This window comes from Mus caroli, chromosome 2 (assembly GCF_900094665.2).
Source record: "Mus caroli chromosome 2, CAROLI_EIJ_v1.1, whole genome shotgun sequence".
Taxonomy (NCBI): Eukaryota; Metazoa; Chordata; class Mammalia; order Rodentia; family Muridae; genus Mus; species Mus caroli.
In genome coordinates, this window is record NC_034571.1 from 36,552,937 (window position 1) to 36,570,795 (window position 17,859).

Consider the following 17,859-nt stretch of genomic DNA (forward strand, 5'->3'; position numbering starts at 1 on the left):
GTTACCTCGCTCAGGATGATGCCCTCCAGGTCCATCCATTTGGCTAGGAATTTCATAAATTCATTCTTTTTAATAGCTGAGTAGTACTCCATTGTGCAAATGTACCACATTTTCTGTATCCATTCCTCTGTTGAGGGGCATCTGGGTGCTTTCCAGCTTCTGGCTATCTTAAACCTAATCTAAGAACTCATCAAAAACTTCATCCACCATGAACAAGTAGACCTCATCCCAAGGTTGCAGAGGTGGTTTAATATATGAAAATCTATCAATATAATCCACCATATAAGCAAATTGAAAGAAAAACCATATGATCATCTAAGTATATATAAAAAATGGACTTTGACAGAACCCAATACCCCTTCAAGTCTTGAAGAGATCAGCAATATAAGGCACATGCCTAAACACAGTAGGGGCAATATACAGTAAGCCAATAGAGAACAGAAAATTAAATGAAAAGAAACTTAAATCAATTCTACCACAATCATGGACAAGACAAGACTGTCCACTCTCTCTATCCCTCTTCAGTATAGTACTTGAAGTTGTTGCTAGATCATTAAGACAACTAAAGAAGATCAAGGCAAAACAGATTGGAAAGAAAGAAGTAATTAGAAAGGAAGAAGTGAAAGTATCACTACTTGAGATGATGTAATATTGTAATAAGTGACACCAGAACTCTACAAAAGAACTCCTACAGCTGACAAACAGCCTCAGAAAAGTGGCTAGATGAAAAATTAACAAATTACCAAACAAAAAACCAGTAGTCCTACTTCATACAAATAATAACCTGGCTGAGAAAGAAATCAAGGAAACAATACCCGTCACAATAGCCACAAACAATATAAAATTCTGTATTGTAACTCTAAAGAAGCAAGTGAAAGATTCATATGACAGAAACTTCAAGTCTCTGAAAGAAGAAATTGAAGATATCAGAAGATGGAAAGATCTCCTGGATCGATAGGATTAACATATTAAAAATGTCCAATTTACCAAAACCTATCTAGAGGTTGAATGCAATTCCTATAAAAATTCCCACAAAATTCTCTGCAGACTTTGAAAGAACAATTCTCTACTTTATATGGAAAAACAAAAGACCCAGTCTGGTACAATAAAAAAATGTCTGGAGGTATTACCATCCCTGATTTCAAGCTGTAGTACAGGGCAATAATAATAAAAACTGCATGACATTGGTGTAGTAACAGACATGTTGATCAATGGAACCAAATTGAAGACCCAGAAATAAACCCACATACTTGAATTTTGACAAAGAAGCCAAAACTGTACAACAGAAAAGGGAGAGCATCTTCAACAAATGGTACTGGTGTAACTGCATGTTTTCATATAGAAGAATGCAAATAGAACTAATGCAAATAGAACTATATTTATCATCCTCCATAAAACCCAAGTCTAAATGGATCAATGACATTCAACTTAAAACCACATACACAGCCAGGCGGTGGTGGTGCATGCCTTTAATCCCAGCACTTGGGAAGTAAGGGCAGGTGGATTTCTGAGTTAGAGCCCAGTCTGGTCTGCACAGTGAGCTCCAGGTCAATCAGGGGTATACAGAGAAATCCTGTCTCGAAAAACAACAACAACAAATAATAAAATAAAATAAAGAAATAAAAACCCACATACACTAAATCTCATAAATGAGAAAGTGAGAAATAACCTTGAAGGCTGCAACTAATAAATGGTGCTTTGTGAAACTGAAAAGCTTACAGCCTACACATTGGGAAAAGAACATTTACAATCCTACATCTTAGAGAGGGCATAGAATATGTAAAGAATTCAAGAAGTTTGACAACAACAAACCAAATAGCACAATTTAAAAACTGGATACAAAGCTAAACAGAATTTTCGACAGAGGATTCTCAACTGGCCAAGAAGCACTTAAAGATATCTTTAACATCAGGAAAATGCTAATCAAAAGAACCCTGAGATTCCATATTATACCCATCAGAATGGTTAAGATAAAAAACTGAAGTGATAGCACTTGCTAGCAAGAATGTGGAGCTTGAAAAAAGAGCTACCATTGTTACTGGGAGTGAAATTTTGTACTACCACTCTGGAAATCGATCTGGCTGTATTTCAGAAAATTGAGAATAATTCTATCTGAAAACCCAGGTATACCTCTCCTGAAAATATACCCAGTGATGCCATTCCACAAAAAACACCTAGTCACAACAGCTTTATTTGTAATAACCAGAAGGTGGAAACAAACCAGATGGCTCTCAATCAAAAAATGGATACATATTATGTGGTCCATTCACACAATGGAATACTACTCAGGTATTAAAAACAAGGACTTCATGGATTTTACAGTCAAATGGGTAGAACTTGGGAATATCATTCTGAGTGAGGTTACCCAGACCCAAAGAGAAATGCATAATATGCACTCACTTGTAAATAGATATTAGCAGAAAATTACAGGATACCCATGCTACATTCCTCAGATCCAAAGTAGCTAAACAAGAAGGAAGGCCCAAATGAGGATGCTTGACTCTCACTTAAAATGGTCATAGTAAAATAGTCATAGAAGACAAATAGATGGAGCCCATCTCCACCAGAGGAACTAGATGGAAAGAGGGATGGGAAATGGAATATGAGGTTCAGAATCAAGTGTTGCTCGGAGAGACAGGATAGAGTACCAGAGCAGCAGGAGAATTAATGGAAATTGGTGGCTGGCAGGTGTGGTGGAGTATCTCTAGGATGTGGCAGAGACCTGGGATGGAGAAGGTTCTCAGGACTCTATGGGAGTAACTTTAGCTTACACTTCTAGCAGTGGGGACATGGGACCTGAAGTGGTCATCTCCTGTAGCCAGACAGGTGCATCAAGGGATGGATAAGGACCCATCCATAAAACTTTTGACCAAAAATTTGTCCTGTCTGCAAGAAATGCAGGGACAAAGATGGACCACTGACTGAGGAGGAAATGGTCAACTAATACCTGGTCCAACTTGAGACCCATCCCAAAGGCAAGCACCAATCCCTGAAATATTGATGATGCTCTGTTATGCTTACAGACAAGAGTTTAGCATAACTGTCCCCTGCAAGGTTTCATTCAACAGCTGCAGAAGCCTATAACTAAATATTGGACAGAAATCAGGGCTGTGTATAGAAGAGTTAGGGAAGGGTTTGAATGCTTCTAAGAGGATAGCAACTCCACAGAAAGATCAACAGAATCAACTAATCTGGACACTTTGGAGCTCTCAGAGACTGAACCAATAGTCAAAGACCATATTTGTACCGGACCTAAGCTTCCTGCATGTAAGCAGCTAAGGTACATCTTGGTCTTCCTGTGGGTGCTCCAATAAATGAGACAGATGCTATAACTAAAGCTGTGGCCTGTCTGTGGATCCTGTTACCCTAACTGGGCTGCCTTCTCTATCCTCTGGAAGAGAATGCACTTAGCCCTTTAGAGACCTGATGTAACAGGTTGGGGAGAAACCCTGGGGGTTCTCCATCCTCCCAGCAGAGAAGAAGAGGTGGGGATAGGAGGAAAGATTGTGTGAGAGAGAAACCAGAGGCAGGGAGGGCAGTGATTTGAGTGTAAAGTGAATAAATAAATTAATGGATGAATATAAAATGTGAGATAGAATTATAACCTACAAAAAAGACACACTATAGGCAATATTACACAGAATCCTTTACCTTCCTGCAATTGTAATACATATTTTGAGACTGCTTTGACTAACAGCAAAAATTCTCTGCTTGGGCCTGAAATGCCCAATAAATAGCTAAAAACGGGATAAGGTTCATGAAGATTGGCTCCTTCAACTTTCTTTTATTGTTTGTTTATATGTATGTATGTATGTATGTATGTATATATGTATGCACGTATGTATGAATTTTTGGTTTTTCCAGACAGGTTTTCTCTATGTAGCCCTGACTGTACTGGAGTTCTCGCTATAGAATAGGTTGGTCTCAGACTCACAGAGATCTTCCTGTCTCTGCTTCCCAGTGCTGGGATTAAAGGCATGTGTCATCCCCACCCAGCTTATTTATCTTTTTTGAGTCCAGTTCAATACTACTGTATGTCAGCATGTAGATTATTTAAATGCTTGTCAGAAAAAGCTGGTGAGCTTTCCCTTTCAAGGCTGAAGATAGGAAGAGGAACCAACGACTTTTCAGCAAATTGAAAAATACCAGCCTCAATGGAGTCCATTTCTAGTCCCATGATTGCCAAATGGAAATCTCCAGTTACAGCCATTTATATTCCACATCACAAACCTGACCATTCCATGATGTGACTGATCCCAACTTGTAAGCAGGAACAAACATATTATGTAACCTAGGTTTTCCCAATCTAGGATCGTAGTTCTAATAGATATACCATGAAATGCAAATGGAGGTTGTCCACTGATGTTTCAAATACTGAAATATTCTCAGCAAAAAGTTGAGGATTGCCTGCACACCTCATTACAGGGGAAATCCCCTGACACCAATAAGATTGTGTGGGACCAGAACTGAAAAAAACAAAAAAACAAAAAACTATAGAACACAGTTTGGCCAATACTGATTAAATATGCACACTTTTGCCCATTTCTCTAAGGGCCCTCAGAGTCAATGTCAATTTCATAGAAGGCAGTGCTGATAAATCATGGCAAAATGAATAATAAATTCACTTGCTGCCCTTCATCTTTGCTCTTTACATTTGATTTCTGGGGTTAATGGTCACATCCATCTGCCAGAATTCCCATAATCAGGTATCTGATTTAGAACTCCAGTAGCAAAATTGTGAACATGCTTCTGAAATAAAAACAGAACAGAAATGTAATACACAAGCATTTCTGAATGTGTTCTTGTTTGTCCCAGGGGAAGGCTGAAGTAAGGAGATAATTGATTTAAAACAATCACAATACCAATAATAAAAAACAAAAACAAAAACCAAGTACAAGCAAAGAGCCCCTCTCCAGGCTACAGGGGGTGGTTCAGTCATTAATGATGTTTGCTTCACAAGAATAAGGCTCTCATTTTGGTCTCCACCAGCAGGCAAAGCCAAGTTTCATTCTGAGTTTAGAAGCCCATAAATAGAGTGAGAAGCTAGCAGGGTCCCAGTAGCAGAAGCTAGCCGTGCTCAATAGCAGAACCAGCAAGTTCTATGCTCTGAAATAGACCCATGTGTCCAAAATATTAAAGCAAAAACAATAGCAGATGGCATCTAATATTGAAGTATTGCCTAGACACACAGAGAAACACACACACACACACAGACACACACACATTATCATTATTCACTCATGAATGCACACATATTTACTAGACATACATAATATAAATAAATTAATTAAAAAACAAATACCTCTGATTTAACCTTGGCTAAATTTCAAAAAAGAAACATACTAAAATCCTAGGCTGTGGACTGGACCAGAGCCTAGCAGCCTGTGGCAACAGAACCTCTGAGTTACACCTCCTCTACCCTAGTTTACCTTTCTGTACATATCTGCGAGTATGATGTTTTTTTCTTAATTAGGTATTTTCCTCAATTACATTTGCAATGCTATCCCAAAAGTCCCCCATACCCTCCCCCCTACTCCCCTACCCACCAACTCCCACATTTTGGCCCTGGCATTCCCCTGTACTGGGGCATATAAAGTTTGCATGTCCAATGGGCCTCTCTTTCCAGTGATGACCGATTAGGCCATCTTTTGATACATATTCAGCTAGAGTCAAGAACTCCGGGGTACTGGTTAGTTCATAATGTTGTTCCACCTATAGGGTTGCAGATCCCTTTAGCTCCTTGGATACTTTCTTTAGCTCCTCCATTGGGGGCCCTGTGATCCATCCAATAGCTGACTGTGAGCACCCACTTATGTGTTTGCTAGGCCCTGTCATAGTCTCACAAGAGAGAGCTATATCAGGGTCCTTTCAGCAAAGTCTTGCTAGTGTATGCAATGGCATCAGCATTTGGAGGCTGATTATGGGATGGATTCCTGGATATGGCAGTCTCTAGATGGTCCATCCTTTTGTCTCAGCTCCAAACTTTGTCTCTGTAACTCCTTCCATGGGTGTTTTGTTCCCAATTCTAAGAAGGGGCAAAGTGTCCACACTTTGGTCTTCGTTCTTCTTCAGTTTCATGTTTTGCAAATTGTATCTTATATCTTGGGTATAGTGTTTCTGGGCTAATATCCACTTATCAGTGAGTACATATCATTTGAGTTCTTTTGTGATTGGGTTACCTTACTCAGGATGATGCCAACCAGGTCCAACCATTTGCCTATGTTTTAAGTGACCAAAAGCTCAAATAAAAGTAGTTCTTAAATTTCCGTATTTTTAAAATATATATTATGCTACTTCCCCAGTAGCATGCTATCATGATATCGGTATTTATGGGATACCATTTGAATATTTAAAAAGCCACATAGAACAGTCCCTTTAAAACATAAATTAGATTCTCAGAGAGATGAAACAACCATAGAATATATTGTGACTAAACCTCAAGGTTGAATACGGACATTTTTATAATGAACACCTTCAGGACCAGGATACAACATTATCCTTTAAAGGAACAGGGAGAGTTGACATAATTGTATAGAATTCTTTAGTTTATCCACTACATGAAATACAATTCACTGACGAGATATAGTTTGGAATTCTATCCAACACTTGATCTTCACAGAAATAGGTCAATTAGTAAAACTTCCAACAAATGCATATCCATCTTATCTGCACGTGCACTTAGAAACCAGCTCAAAAGTTGAGGCGAAGCTACTACAATAAATAAATAAAATCTCATGATCAGAAATGCCTTCTCATTTCAGCATTTGCTTTGGCAAGACACCATCTTCCTAATATATCATGAGTTCAAGGAAACAGTTAATAAAAAGTGGGATCAAAATCTGAATTTATGTCCTTTGACAAAGTAGAATGAACTTTGGTTCTCAATGGGACTTTCTGGTATTAAATTTGGCTTTTATTATGGAATCAGGATGTTTGCTTATGCCTTGTCATTGCTGAGGTTCCTTTCTGTAGACTTTAGTCATCTTATTTTAGTAACAAGCATCTGGCAAAAGACAAAAACCCTCAAATCCTGTGAAAGGAATTTCCAAGCAAGATTTACAAGTTTTTGCAGACTCAGGAGATAGTTTGGATATCAAAGTATCTAAAAATATTACATACTAGGCTTTGGAAATAAGTTGGTTTTATCTGTTTACCTATCATCCATCTGTCTGTCTGTCTGTCTATCTATCTATCTATCATCTATTGACACTCTGCTACTGAATGGGATTAGTGTTCCTATAAAAGGACCCTTGGAGTGTTTCTTCAATTCTTTTTACTATGTGAAGTGCATACAGGTCCTTCTATGAAGCAGGGCATTCTGGAAGTATCAAATATGCCAACTTCTGGATCGTGAATTTCCCAGCTTATAGACCTGGAGTAAGTAACAGGTTAGTATTGTTTATAAAATGCTACATAAAGAAGAATTTGTTCTCGAAGCTGAGATAAACTAAGGCAGTTGTTTTTATCATTCCTAATGCAGCAACCCTTTATTACGGATCCTCATGTTGTGGTAACCCCCAACCAACACTTACTTTATTGCTACTTCATATCTTTAACTTTGCTACTTTTATTTATGAATTATAACATACATATCAAATATGCTGGATATCTGATATGTGATTTCTGTGAAGAAGTCTTTCAAAAACAGTTTCTTGAAAGGGGTTGTGACCCACAGACTGAGAAACAGTGAACTAAGGCAGTAGTTTCTATTTTAAGTTATATTGTCTTATTTTCTCATCACTAAAGAAGCAAAAACAAAAAAGAAAAAAAAATACCCCAAGATTTGATGAGGTATAAACTTGAGTGTAGTTATGCTGTTTGTATTACAGATTTACTTTGTTTGTTCATTTATTGAATATGCTAAAACATACCATTTAAATGGACTCTAAAGAACTCAAGTAGATACACTTATATCTACATGTGCACATATATACATTGTAGACCTTGATGACATAGGGTATTACAAGCAGGCATTACTTTTTATCATTTTTAAAATATGCAATCTGTAGAGGAGAGAAAACACTTAAGCTTTGAAACTTGGCAGATTGCTGTTACAACTGAGTCTCTTGCTTATGATCTATTTGACTTTTTGCTAATTATTTAATCTCTGAACAAACTTTATTGATGTTAAATGGATTTCATAGAACTTGATGGGGTGAATATAGAAGCATCTACAATCTTGAACATAGTAAGACTTAAATAGTATTTATGAGATGGATAATGTGCACGGGTGCTTGGTTTAGAACATGATCACTCAAAGCCAAATTTGAAAATATATATATTTAAAGTTATCAAATACAATATAATATGTAATATGTGCCAGGTTGTGGGATATTCAGGGGTTACCCTCTCAGAGGAGAAGGGGAGATGTATGGGGGAAGGATTATGGGAACGGATGACCAGGAGGGGGATCAGTAAGCAGGGTGTAAAGTGAATATAGAAAAAAAAAAAAAAAACAGAACACAGAGGGGTTACTTTTTCCTGTCACTTTATATCCTGATATAAAACATGTACCTACTATGTACATCCCTAATCTTTCATTTGTAAGTTTGCTAATGTATCCTATTTATCTAATGAGTTAGTATTGAATATGACACTATATCCCTATTCATTCGCCTGGCTACAATCACTTCAAGCATTCTCTCCTGAAGTACTTTAACAGTGTTTAAATTGGTTGCCCTTCCAGGGTCATTCATTTTCCATGCTGCTGTCAAAACTAATAACAGCATTCTATAAACTAAACATCACCACTGGCTCCCTATGACCTAAAGGATGGCTACCAAATTACAAAGTATATAAGGCTTGCCAAAATACAACATCAATTTGTTTTTGTTCTTCTGAATCATCATCTACTTTTTCTATCTTGTTCAGCCACGGACAAATCACATAACAGCCACACTGTTTCAAGTTGCCATTGTACTCTGCACATGCCAGTCCCTCTGTTCAAAGAAAGCTCCATATTTCCTCACTTGGAAAGACTGCTAAAGACTCTCAGAACCAAGAGTTGTCCGCAAAGCTTTCACTGAACCTGTTTCCAGTTCTATAATCAGACCTTTATCTACAATGTAGTTTTTCCCATTGAACTTTGACTTGAAAACAGGGATTTCTTCATCTTTGTAACTGCAGTTTAGAATAATGCATCTTACAAAGGGTCAGTGACTGACTGTGGAATGAGTGAATGGATGACTTAGAAGGAATCTGAAACAAGCTGTATATGAATCAGTGAATATGTAATTTAAAAGAAATTTATAAAATAATCCAAGTTTATTTTAACATTTTTATTAATATTTCTTCCTTTAATATAATAGCATCATTATAAACACACTGTATTATATATACTTAGGAGAATATAAGTGTGTGTGTGTGTCTATATGCGTAGATCACAGAGATGAGCAAATGATTAAATTTTAACACATCTAGACCAACTCTTATGAACTATCAGGATCCAAGGAATGTTGGGTTTGTTAATAAATGTAAATAGGAAGAAGAAAGTCAGGTGGACACAGCTAGGCATGTGTGTGCCCTAGATGTATTCTGTACTATTTTGTATCATGTTCAAAGCAAATAAAAAAAAAAACCACAGAGGATTTTGAACCAAAAAATATATATTTTGTGGGGAATGCATTGCAATTGATGGGGGATGGCTTAGTATGCATGAAGCTCCTGGGCTCAAGGCCTCAGGACCATACAAACTCTGACTGTTGCCCCATGTCTGTAATCTGTAGATAGAGACATTATCATTTAAAGTTCAGTGCCACGCTCAGCTACCTAGCAAATCTGAGTCCAAACTCAACTTGAAACTCTATCTCAAACATAAATTGTCATATAAAATAAAGTGTGCTTCACTTCCCAAATTATTTTATGGTTAAAATTGAGTGAACCTGTAAGGAACAGGCATGTTTTAAAGCATAAAACTTAATGTAAAGACTAAGATCCCTCATTTTTAAAAGTTGGTGTATGAGAGAATGCAGTCCTGAAACATTGGTTACCGTCTCACCCATTTCCTTTTTAGATAAACATGCCTCTCCCGATGAGTTTAGCTTCTATCTTAACAACATTAATAATTGAGAGTGATAATGATTGTCAGTGTAAGAGGGAAGATGGTTAGAGAGAAATGTCACTCAAAATCATAAAGAAGTATCATTTTATGCCTCAAATATGCACACCTGTCCAGTGCCTGGAGCAATCAAAGTCATCTTTACCAATGCAGCACATGAATCCTTCCTCCCACTGACTGTAAGTTGGCATAACTCAGGCTATAGTCAGCACCTCATTAAGATGTTCCAGATAATTATTATCCTGTACCACGACACTGGCGGTCAGTTACTCAATAAATGCCTCAGTAGTCTTTCTGAAAGACCCTTAGCAGAAAATATTGATTGAGCAACAATTTTTCTCTTCAGTATTCTCCCTATTTGAGTTTCTAGCTATTTTTGGAATCATTTTTAAATGTAGTAACACCATGACAAACTAATATTTCAGCCAAATATTTTATTTTAAAATATATTTATGCCATATAACTCTGATGCATTGTATCTTCACCCAGTCACCACCAGTCTCATGAGTGCAAGACACAATGTTAATGTGCATTTTATTTCATATTAAATCTGTCAGAGGATTAGTCAAAAACATATCTATATCTATATCTATATCTATATCTATATATATGTATATGTATATCCATATCCTTATCTATATCTGTATCTGTATCTATATCTATATATCTACCTATTTATCTATGGAGAATGCAGTCAATATTTTCTAATACATCTAGTATTTTACCTATAAATATTTAATATTCAAATGTCCACAGTTCAGACTAGGAGAAAGCGAAACTTTTATACTATAATATATTTTCAATATATACCAGCAAAATAAATATTTCTGTGTGGTTTTCTTGTCCTTTTTTTTGATTGGATATTTTATTTACATTTTAAATGTTATTCCCTTTCCTAGTTTCCCCCTGGAAACCCCTTATCGTACCCTCCCCTCCCCTACTTCTACGAGGGTGTTCGCCCACCCACCCACCCACTCCTGCCTCCCTGCCCTGGCATTCCCCTACACTGGGGCATCAAGCCTTCACAGGACCAAGGGCATCACATCCCATTGATGCCCGACAAGGCCATTCTCTGCTACATGTACAGCTGGAGCGATGGGTCCCTTCATGTGTACTCTTTGGTTGGTGGTTTAGCCCCTGGGAGCTCTGGAGGGTCTGGTTGTTTGATATTGTTGTTCTTCCTATTGGGTAACAAATTCCTTCAGCTCCTTCAGTCCTTTCCCTAACTTTTCCATTGGGGATCCCGTGCTCAGTCCCATGGTTGTCTGTGAGTATCTGCCTCTGTATTTCTCAGGCTCTGGCAGAGCCTGTGTGGTTTTCTACACAGTAAATTTTAGCACAGGTCAGTATATTTACAGAAGTCTCATATATATTATGGATTTAAAATATAGGGTAGGGAGCACCCTCATAGAGGCAGGGAAGGGGGAGATGATAGGGGATTTGTGGAGGGGAAACTGGTAAGAGGAATAACATTTGAAATGTAAATAAATAAAACAACCAATAATAAATGAAAAAATATAGGCCCAGCATTCATAGGCACAGATAAAACTTTGAATCTTGTCAAGCTATTACTACAAGAACATTCATTTTTAGATATTTTTGATAGAGAGAACTTTGAAAAGCTAAGTATAATTGTGATTTGTTTTGTTATGATCAACATTTCAAATTCTATATTAACTGATTGCCTGTTCAAATCCCATCCTGGTAGGGTTTCTTAATGTTCATAGTTGGACTGTCAACATTTAACTGTATATACTTAAACACACCTAATCGAAGTGTTCTGTTAAAGGAGCGAATTAGACAGCTTCTTCTCAGCAGTTAGGAAGTTGAAATTGTTTAAGCATCAGCATAGAAGGCATTAGGCAAAATTTGTGGTGTTAAAGCTTTGGGACATTTTTGTCTTTTCTTTTGATTTGTATGGCTGCAGACTTCTGAGGCCTTTGTGTTAGCATACATTGTCAGTGTCTCACCTGACAAGTAAAAACATTTTCCCTGTTTTACTTTATCTGTCTTTCTTTGTTCTTGGAATCTGTCCTAAGCTTAAAGGTCAGAGAAAAATTGCACTATTTTAGATCTCACCAAGGGACTGGCTCCTCTGCATCACTTGGTTTTGAGGAGATGTTTAGAAATCAAAATATTAAATATCCAAAGTGATGTTAACTCAAGAAAATTTCAGTTTATTTACCCAATGGAAAAATGTTTACATGCATTTCTAACATTTTGAGAATTCACCTCAGTCATTTGTTTGCTCACTCTGAATCATGCTTATCCACATTTCTCTCCTTTTTGGAGGCTTGACCTATCAAATGTCTATGTTTTAATTCTTTCATCTTCCTCTAGTTTTATTTAATGTTCATTTTCCTGCTCATGATTTACCCTTATATCAAATTTCTTTACCTATTTCATATAATTTTGAAACTAATGCATTATAGAAAGTAAAAACAGCAATGTTTTGAACTTTGTTTGAAATATATGTATATTTGTTGCTATAGTGTATAACTGTACACTTAATTATGTGCTAACTTGACCTTGAAGTCTTACTTTACTCCTGACAAAAAAGTACTCATTTTCAACCTTTAAAGTAAATTAAAATTGACATGACTTAAAAAAAAAAACCTAACATTTCTAATCAAGTTATTTTCTATGGCAATTCAGTTAGAAACATATAAATATTAATTTAGAAATCCAATGCCCATTTGTTTATTTAGCAAAGTGTAATTGAAGCAAGCTAACACTTTAAAAATATATATTAATCTTAAATTAAGAAATATGTTTGATAAAATATTTAAATTAGTATTTTCTGTACTTGAAAATACTGATTTGTTTATACTGTTAGACCAACCTTTGTGTCTATGAGATCCATCCATGTTGCTAAATTCAATGTGATTTTCATCAGCCCAATAGAGTCTATGGTTGACATAATCTATTGTTAGTGCCATAGGTCTAGAAATCTTGGTTTCTATGACAACACTCTGATTTGTTCCATCCATTCCGACACGGCCAATGTGAGGATACTCACAGCAATCAATCCAGTACAAATTCCTAGGAAACAAAATCAATAGCCATTTCATTGACTGTTCTACTGGAGTAAAACATTACAAAATATTTGCTTTTTGTGGCACTGTTTCCAAATTAATTCTTAGTGTATCTCTGAAATGTGGCTTTCATGACTGGCTTCAGTGCAAATTTTCTTTTTTTTGTTTGTTTTTCAAATGAACCATTTATACTGCTTGGGATATTCATTTAACATTAAATATATGTTCTTGTTAATATACAAAACCATAGATTATTTGTTATATCTATGAACTCTCAGATGCATACAATTAATGAATGTAAAATTGCGAAAGGTATCTATACTGTTAGAAAACAGTAAAACAACCAATTCTTGTTTCATCCATCCATCTATTACCCCAACTGTGTACTACCTAACTGCTGTCAATTTTGACTTCTTACACATTAGAACTATAAGTCATTTCATAGCTTTGAATAGACAATATTATTTTCATTAACAAAAAACTATATAGGTATAATTGTTGGTATTTACATGATAAAAATCAGAAAATTTAAAATAACTCGGTTGCTACATCTCAAGCCCACAAGAGCCACATGTATCTGTCAGGCATTATATATCTAATGATGCATTAAGAAAATGTCTGTTATCACAACACTTTCTATCTCATAGCAGATTTCAACTACAATATCAGAGGTTCTAGGGCAGAACAGGAGGATAGAGCAAAAAATAAAATTTATATTGATACTGTTGAGAGTAAAGCTAATCAGGCTGGGGTAACCACTAATAATACTGCATGCTGTGAAGTACAAAAAGAGATAAGTAACACATTATTGTATATAAACTAATTTTACTTGTGTCAGAAAATCTCATCAAATAGATTTTAATGATCCTTTATGTCTTTTTCTAATCACATTTGAAGTTTATTAATCCATTCTCTTTTCTATGTCTTTTCTTTCTTCTATGTGACTACTTAGCATTTAATTCATCAGATATAAAAGACATATAACCAAGAATATTTTGTAAAAATATTCTATATGAATTTTAAAACTTTGGAACGTGATTAAAATTTAAAAGTATGAAGAACTGAAGTTGCCAGGAAAACAGAGCTTTCCCAACATGTACAAGACTCAAATTCAAGCCCACATACTGAAAAGCGAAAAGGATTCATAAATAATATTTAACATTTTCTAAAAAATTATATTAAATTATGTTTCTAGTTAGTTCCACTCAGTTCCATGTTATGATTGAATGTTTTCTGCTTCTGGGCTTTTAGTATATTCTTCATGACATGTGCCGTTACTTGTGTTTCCTTACTTAAAATTATGTTTGTAAACATGTAATTTACATTGGTCCTTCTGCTCTCCACAATTAATTTCTTGATTAATATTAGTTCATATATTCAGGGTAGATTCAAAAAGATATATTCTTGTGAAGCCCTAAGAGAACAATGAATGATCTCTGCTATTGCTATGCACCACCAGGCAACAGTATCTATTTCCTTAGGTTTATATAGAATTAATGCAATAATAATCAACGAAATCATTTCTTGAGTTGTTGCTGCTATAGTCGAACAATCCATAATGATGAGAGGTCCCTTTCCTCACAATCAGACAATCCTTCTTAAGTTAGTGGCATAAAAGAGCTAACAGATCTTACTGCACTACTTAAACAGATACAGAAGTATATAGTGAAGCAATTCATTAATACCACACTATGTTGCAGATATCTTTAAGCACTGGAGAAAAAGAAGCAAAATGAGAATGTATGTTTTCCTAAAATGGCTTCCCAAGTGAATTCAATATACATGGACATGACAATATTAAGGCAGAATTATTTGTCAGTTACAGTAAAAAGTTTGCATGATAATTGGTGAAATTTGTTAGGGAAATTTACCCTTACTTGGACCTGAAACTTATCTTTATAAATAGCTTACAAATTTCTTGTGATATGCAGCCATTTCTTTCAGATTTTAGGACACAGTAAGACTTAATTGCAGATTGTGAGTATGTAAGAGGTGTAGAATACTGTCTTTTCAGGCCTTTATAGTAGTGTGAGTTGCAAATTGAGTTTCTATTATATTATGGAGTCTCATATATCTATATCACACACACATACACATATATATATGTGTATATATATATATATATGTGTATATATATATATATATATGTATATGTGTATATATGACACATGCCTAATCTTACATGATAGAAGTATAATTGAGAATAAGCACTACAGTATCTAGTAGGATGTAGACTAGCATCTTCTCAAAGAAGTGGTATGTGGAGTCTAAGGTAGTATAACCTAGAAACAGGTTGCTTTGATTCAAATGGAAGTCTTCTTATGACTGTGTGAACTTAGGTTTAATTAATCTTTAAGTGGTGGGGGAGGGTGTGGGGGACTTTTGGGATAGCATTGGAAATGTAAATGAAATAAATACCTAATAAAAAGCTGGGCGTGGTGGCACACGCCTTTAATCCCAGCACTAGCACTAGGGAGGCAGAGGCAGGTGGATTTTTGAGTTCGAGGCCAGCCTGGTCTACAAAGTGAGTTCCAGGACAGCCAGGGCTATACAGAGAAACCCTGTCTCNAAAAANAAAAAAAAAAAAAAAAAAGAAAGAAAGAAACTAATAAAAAAATTTAAAAAAACAAAACAAAACAAAAAAACTAAAAATTTTCAAGTCTTGAGAAAACCAATATTAACCTCAATTTTTATACCATTATAAAAGTATAGGAATTAATACTTAAAACATATTTTGCTAGTGAGTATCTAATAATATTATTATGAAACACCTTATATATAGCATTTGTGAATAAATATGCATTTGTTTTAATACTGTTAACCTACTGGGTTAAGTTGTTATATCAGATTGTTCCTGCATAAATGTATTGTTCCTGGATTTCTTTTATACTTATCACTTGACTTCCAAAATGAAATAGTCATTAGATCAAACAATATTAAGAAAATCTCTACTGTATTGAAAGAAGGCACCATTTCACTGAGTATAAATGATCCTCACAGGATCTCTGTTACATTTTGAAGGCAAAGAGCCTTCTCCTTTAGATATATAAGAAAGATTTAACATACATGTATTTTTTAAATTTGTCAGAACTTTTCTATAAGCAGAATTGGTGTTTTACCTTTACAATAAAACTTCTGTATAATTACCGATGTAAAAACTGTTTGTTTGTCATAACTATTATTGGAATAAATTCATCAATAAAAACTCTTATAGTTCTAAATTGTGCCAAATCAAAAACAATCTTTAATCAAGATCATATAAGAAATTTGTTAGTGTCAGACAGTATTTATTGTGTTATTTCATTATGTATAAATATTCCAAAGAATATCTGGTTGTAACTATAACAACAGATTCTCTACTCTTAAAGAAATTGTTGTTTGAAATTAATTAAATTATAAGTATCTCAGGCTTATATTTTTTTCAAATTCATTTAACAGTTAGAGAGGCTTCTTTCTCCTAACTGTATATCTCATTCTGAATTGTAAAAATATCCATGTATGCTCATTTCTTGTGGATTATGCCTAAATGGAAATATACTGAAGTCAACTATTTCTAATTACAAAATTACTAGGAGAAGAGTTTTTAATGCAACTGCAAAGTTTAATGAAATATTTGCTTTCTACATAAAACTAGAAATTGAATTTTTATCTTGGCATGTCATTTATTCATAGCAAGCATTCTTTCTTCATCAGTGATTTCTTTGAAACATGTAGGTCATTTCCAGCTCAAGTATGTATCTGTTTTTGTGGAGTTATGTGTACATGTCTTTATAACTCCTGACCCCACACTTTTGTGTATCTCCAATTTCCTGTTTATTGCCCTGGTCCATAGTGAGTGTAACAGACACCATGATCTTTAAGCTAAAACTATTTGATTTCTAGATGGAAAGATAAGGCATTTACAATAAAAGGCAGTTCTATGTTCTTAAATGTTTAGTATTTGGTGTCCACTTAGAGACATCTAGAAATATTTCACATATGAAATATTTCTGATGGCATTGGAAAACAATATTATTCAAGTCAATAAACACAAGATAATGAAAATCCCAGTAGGTCTACAGGCCATCCATTTTCCTACTTTGTATGTCTCTTCTTATACTTCTCATGTCTTGGGAAGGACTGACATAAGATAAAATATGTAACTATGGAATAATCATTACAAAATAATTTGCATTGTCATCACATTTATCAACAATAATGGGTATTGATGCTGGTTATATGCTGTATCTTTTTCACATAATCATCAGAATGATACATGCTATTATTTCAGCAGTTAGTTAATAAATCATTTGGAAAATAGCTAAACAAAAATGTACTTTTAGACATAAAGTATGGAGATAAAGTTAAAATTCACTGAAAGAGCTCTGGAAAGGGTGTTTGAGGTCCTGTATTTCAAACAACAAGGCATGTTTGCAATGATTCAGGTAGTATATTACAAATTCATGCTTAAAATTCCCCTTTTATTAAAGAAAGTTTAACTGTTCTGATGGGAGTATGGAGGACTTGAGCTTTTCCCCCCTTTGTTTGGGTGTTTACTGGAAAACAGACTCTCAAGCTAAGGTCATTTTATTACTAAAACCTCAAATATGATACAGTTGAAAAATGTGTGACTATAGCCTGAATATTGAATTACTGCCCCAGTTTAATATTTCACACACTAAATGATTCTAAGAAAGTCACTTAACTAGTTTCAGATAGAATATTCTTATACATAGTATAAGAAAAGTCATAAAATAATCACAATTTTCTCTGAAGCAAATTTAGAAA

General features: G+C 35.0%; 1 protein-coding gene across 3 annotated transcripts in view; it reads right to left on the minus strand.

Moving 5' to 3' along the window:
• Lrp1b (LDL receptor related protein 1B) overlaps nt 1-17,859 on the minus strand; it is a 1,970,757-nt gene that overhangs the window by 232,313 nt on the left and 1,720,585 nt on the right. For all 3 annotated transcript variants that reach the window (XM_029472167.1, XM_021181392.2, XM_029472172.1), the window contains exon 60: nt 12,900-13,099. In XM_029472167.1, the coding sequence (XP_029328027.1) occupies nt 12,900-13,099 (200 nt within the window). The remainder of the gene's footprint in view (nt 1-12,899; nt 13,100-17,859) is intronic.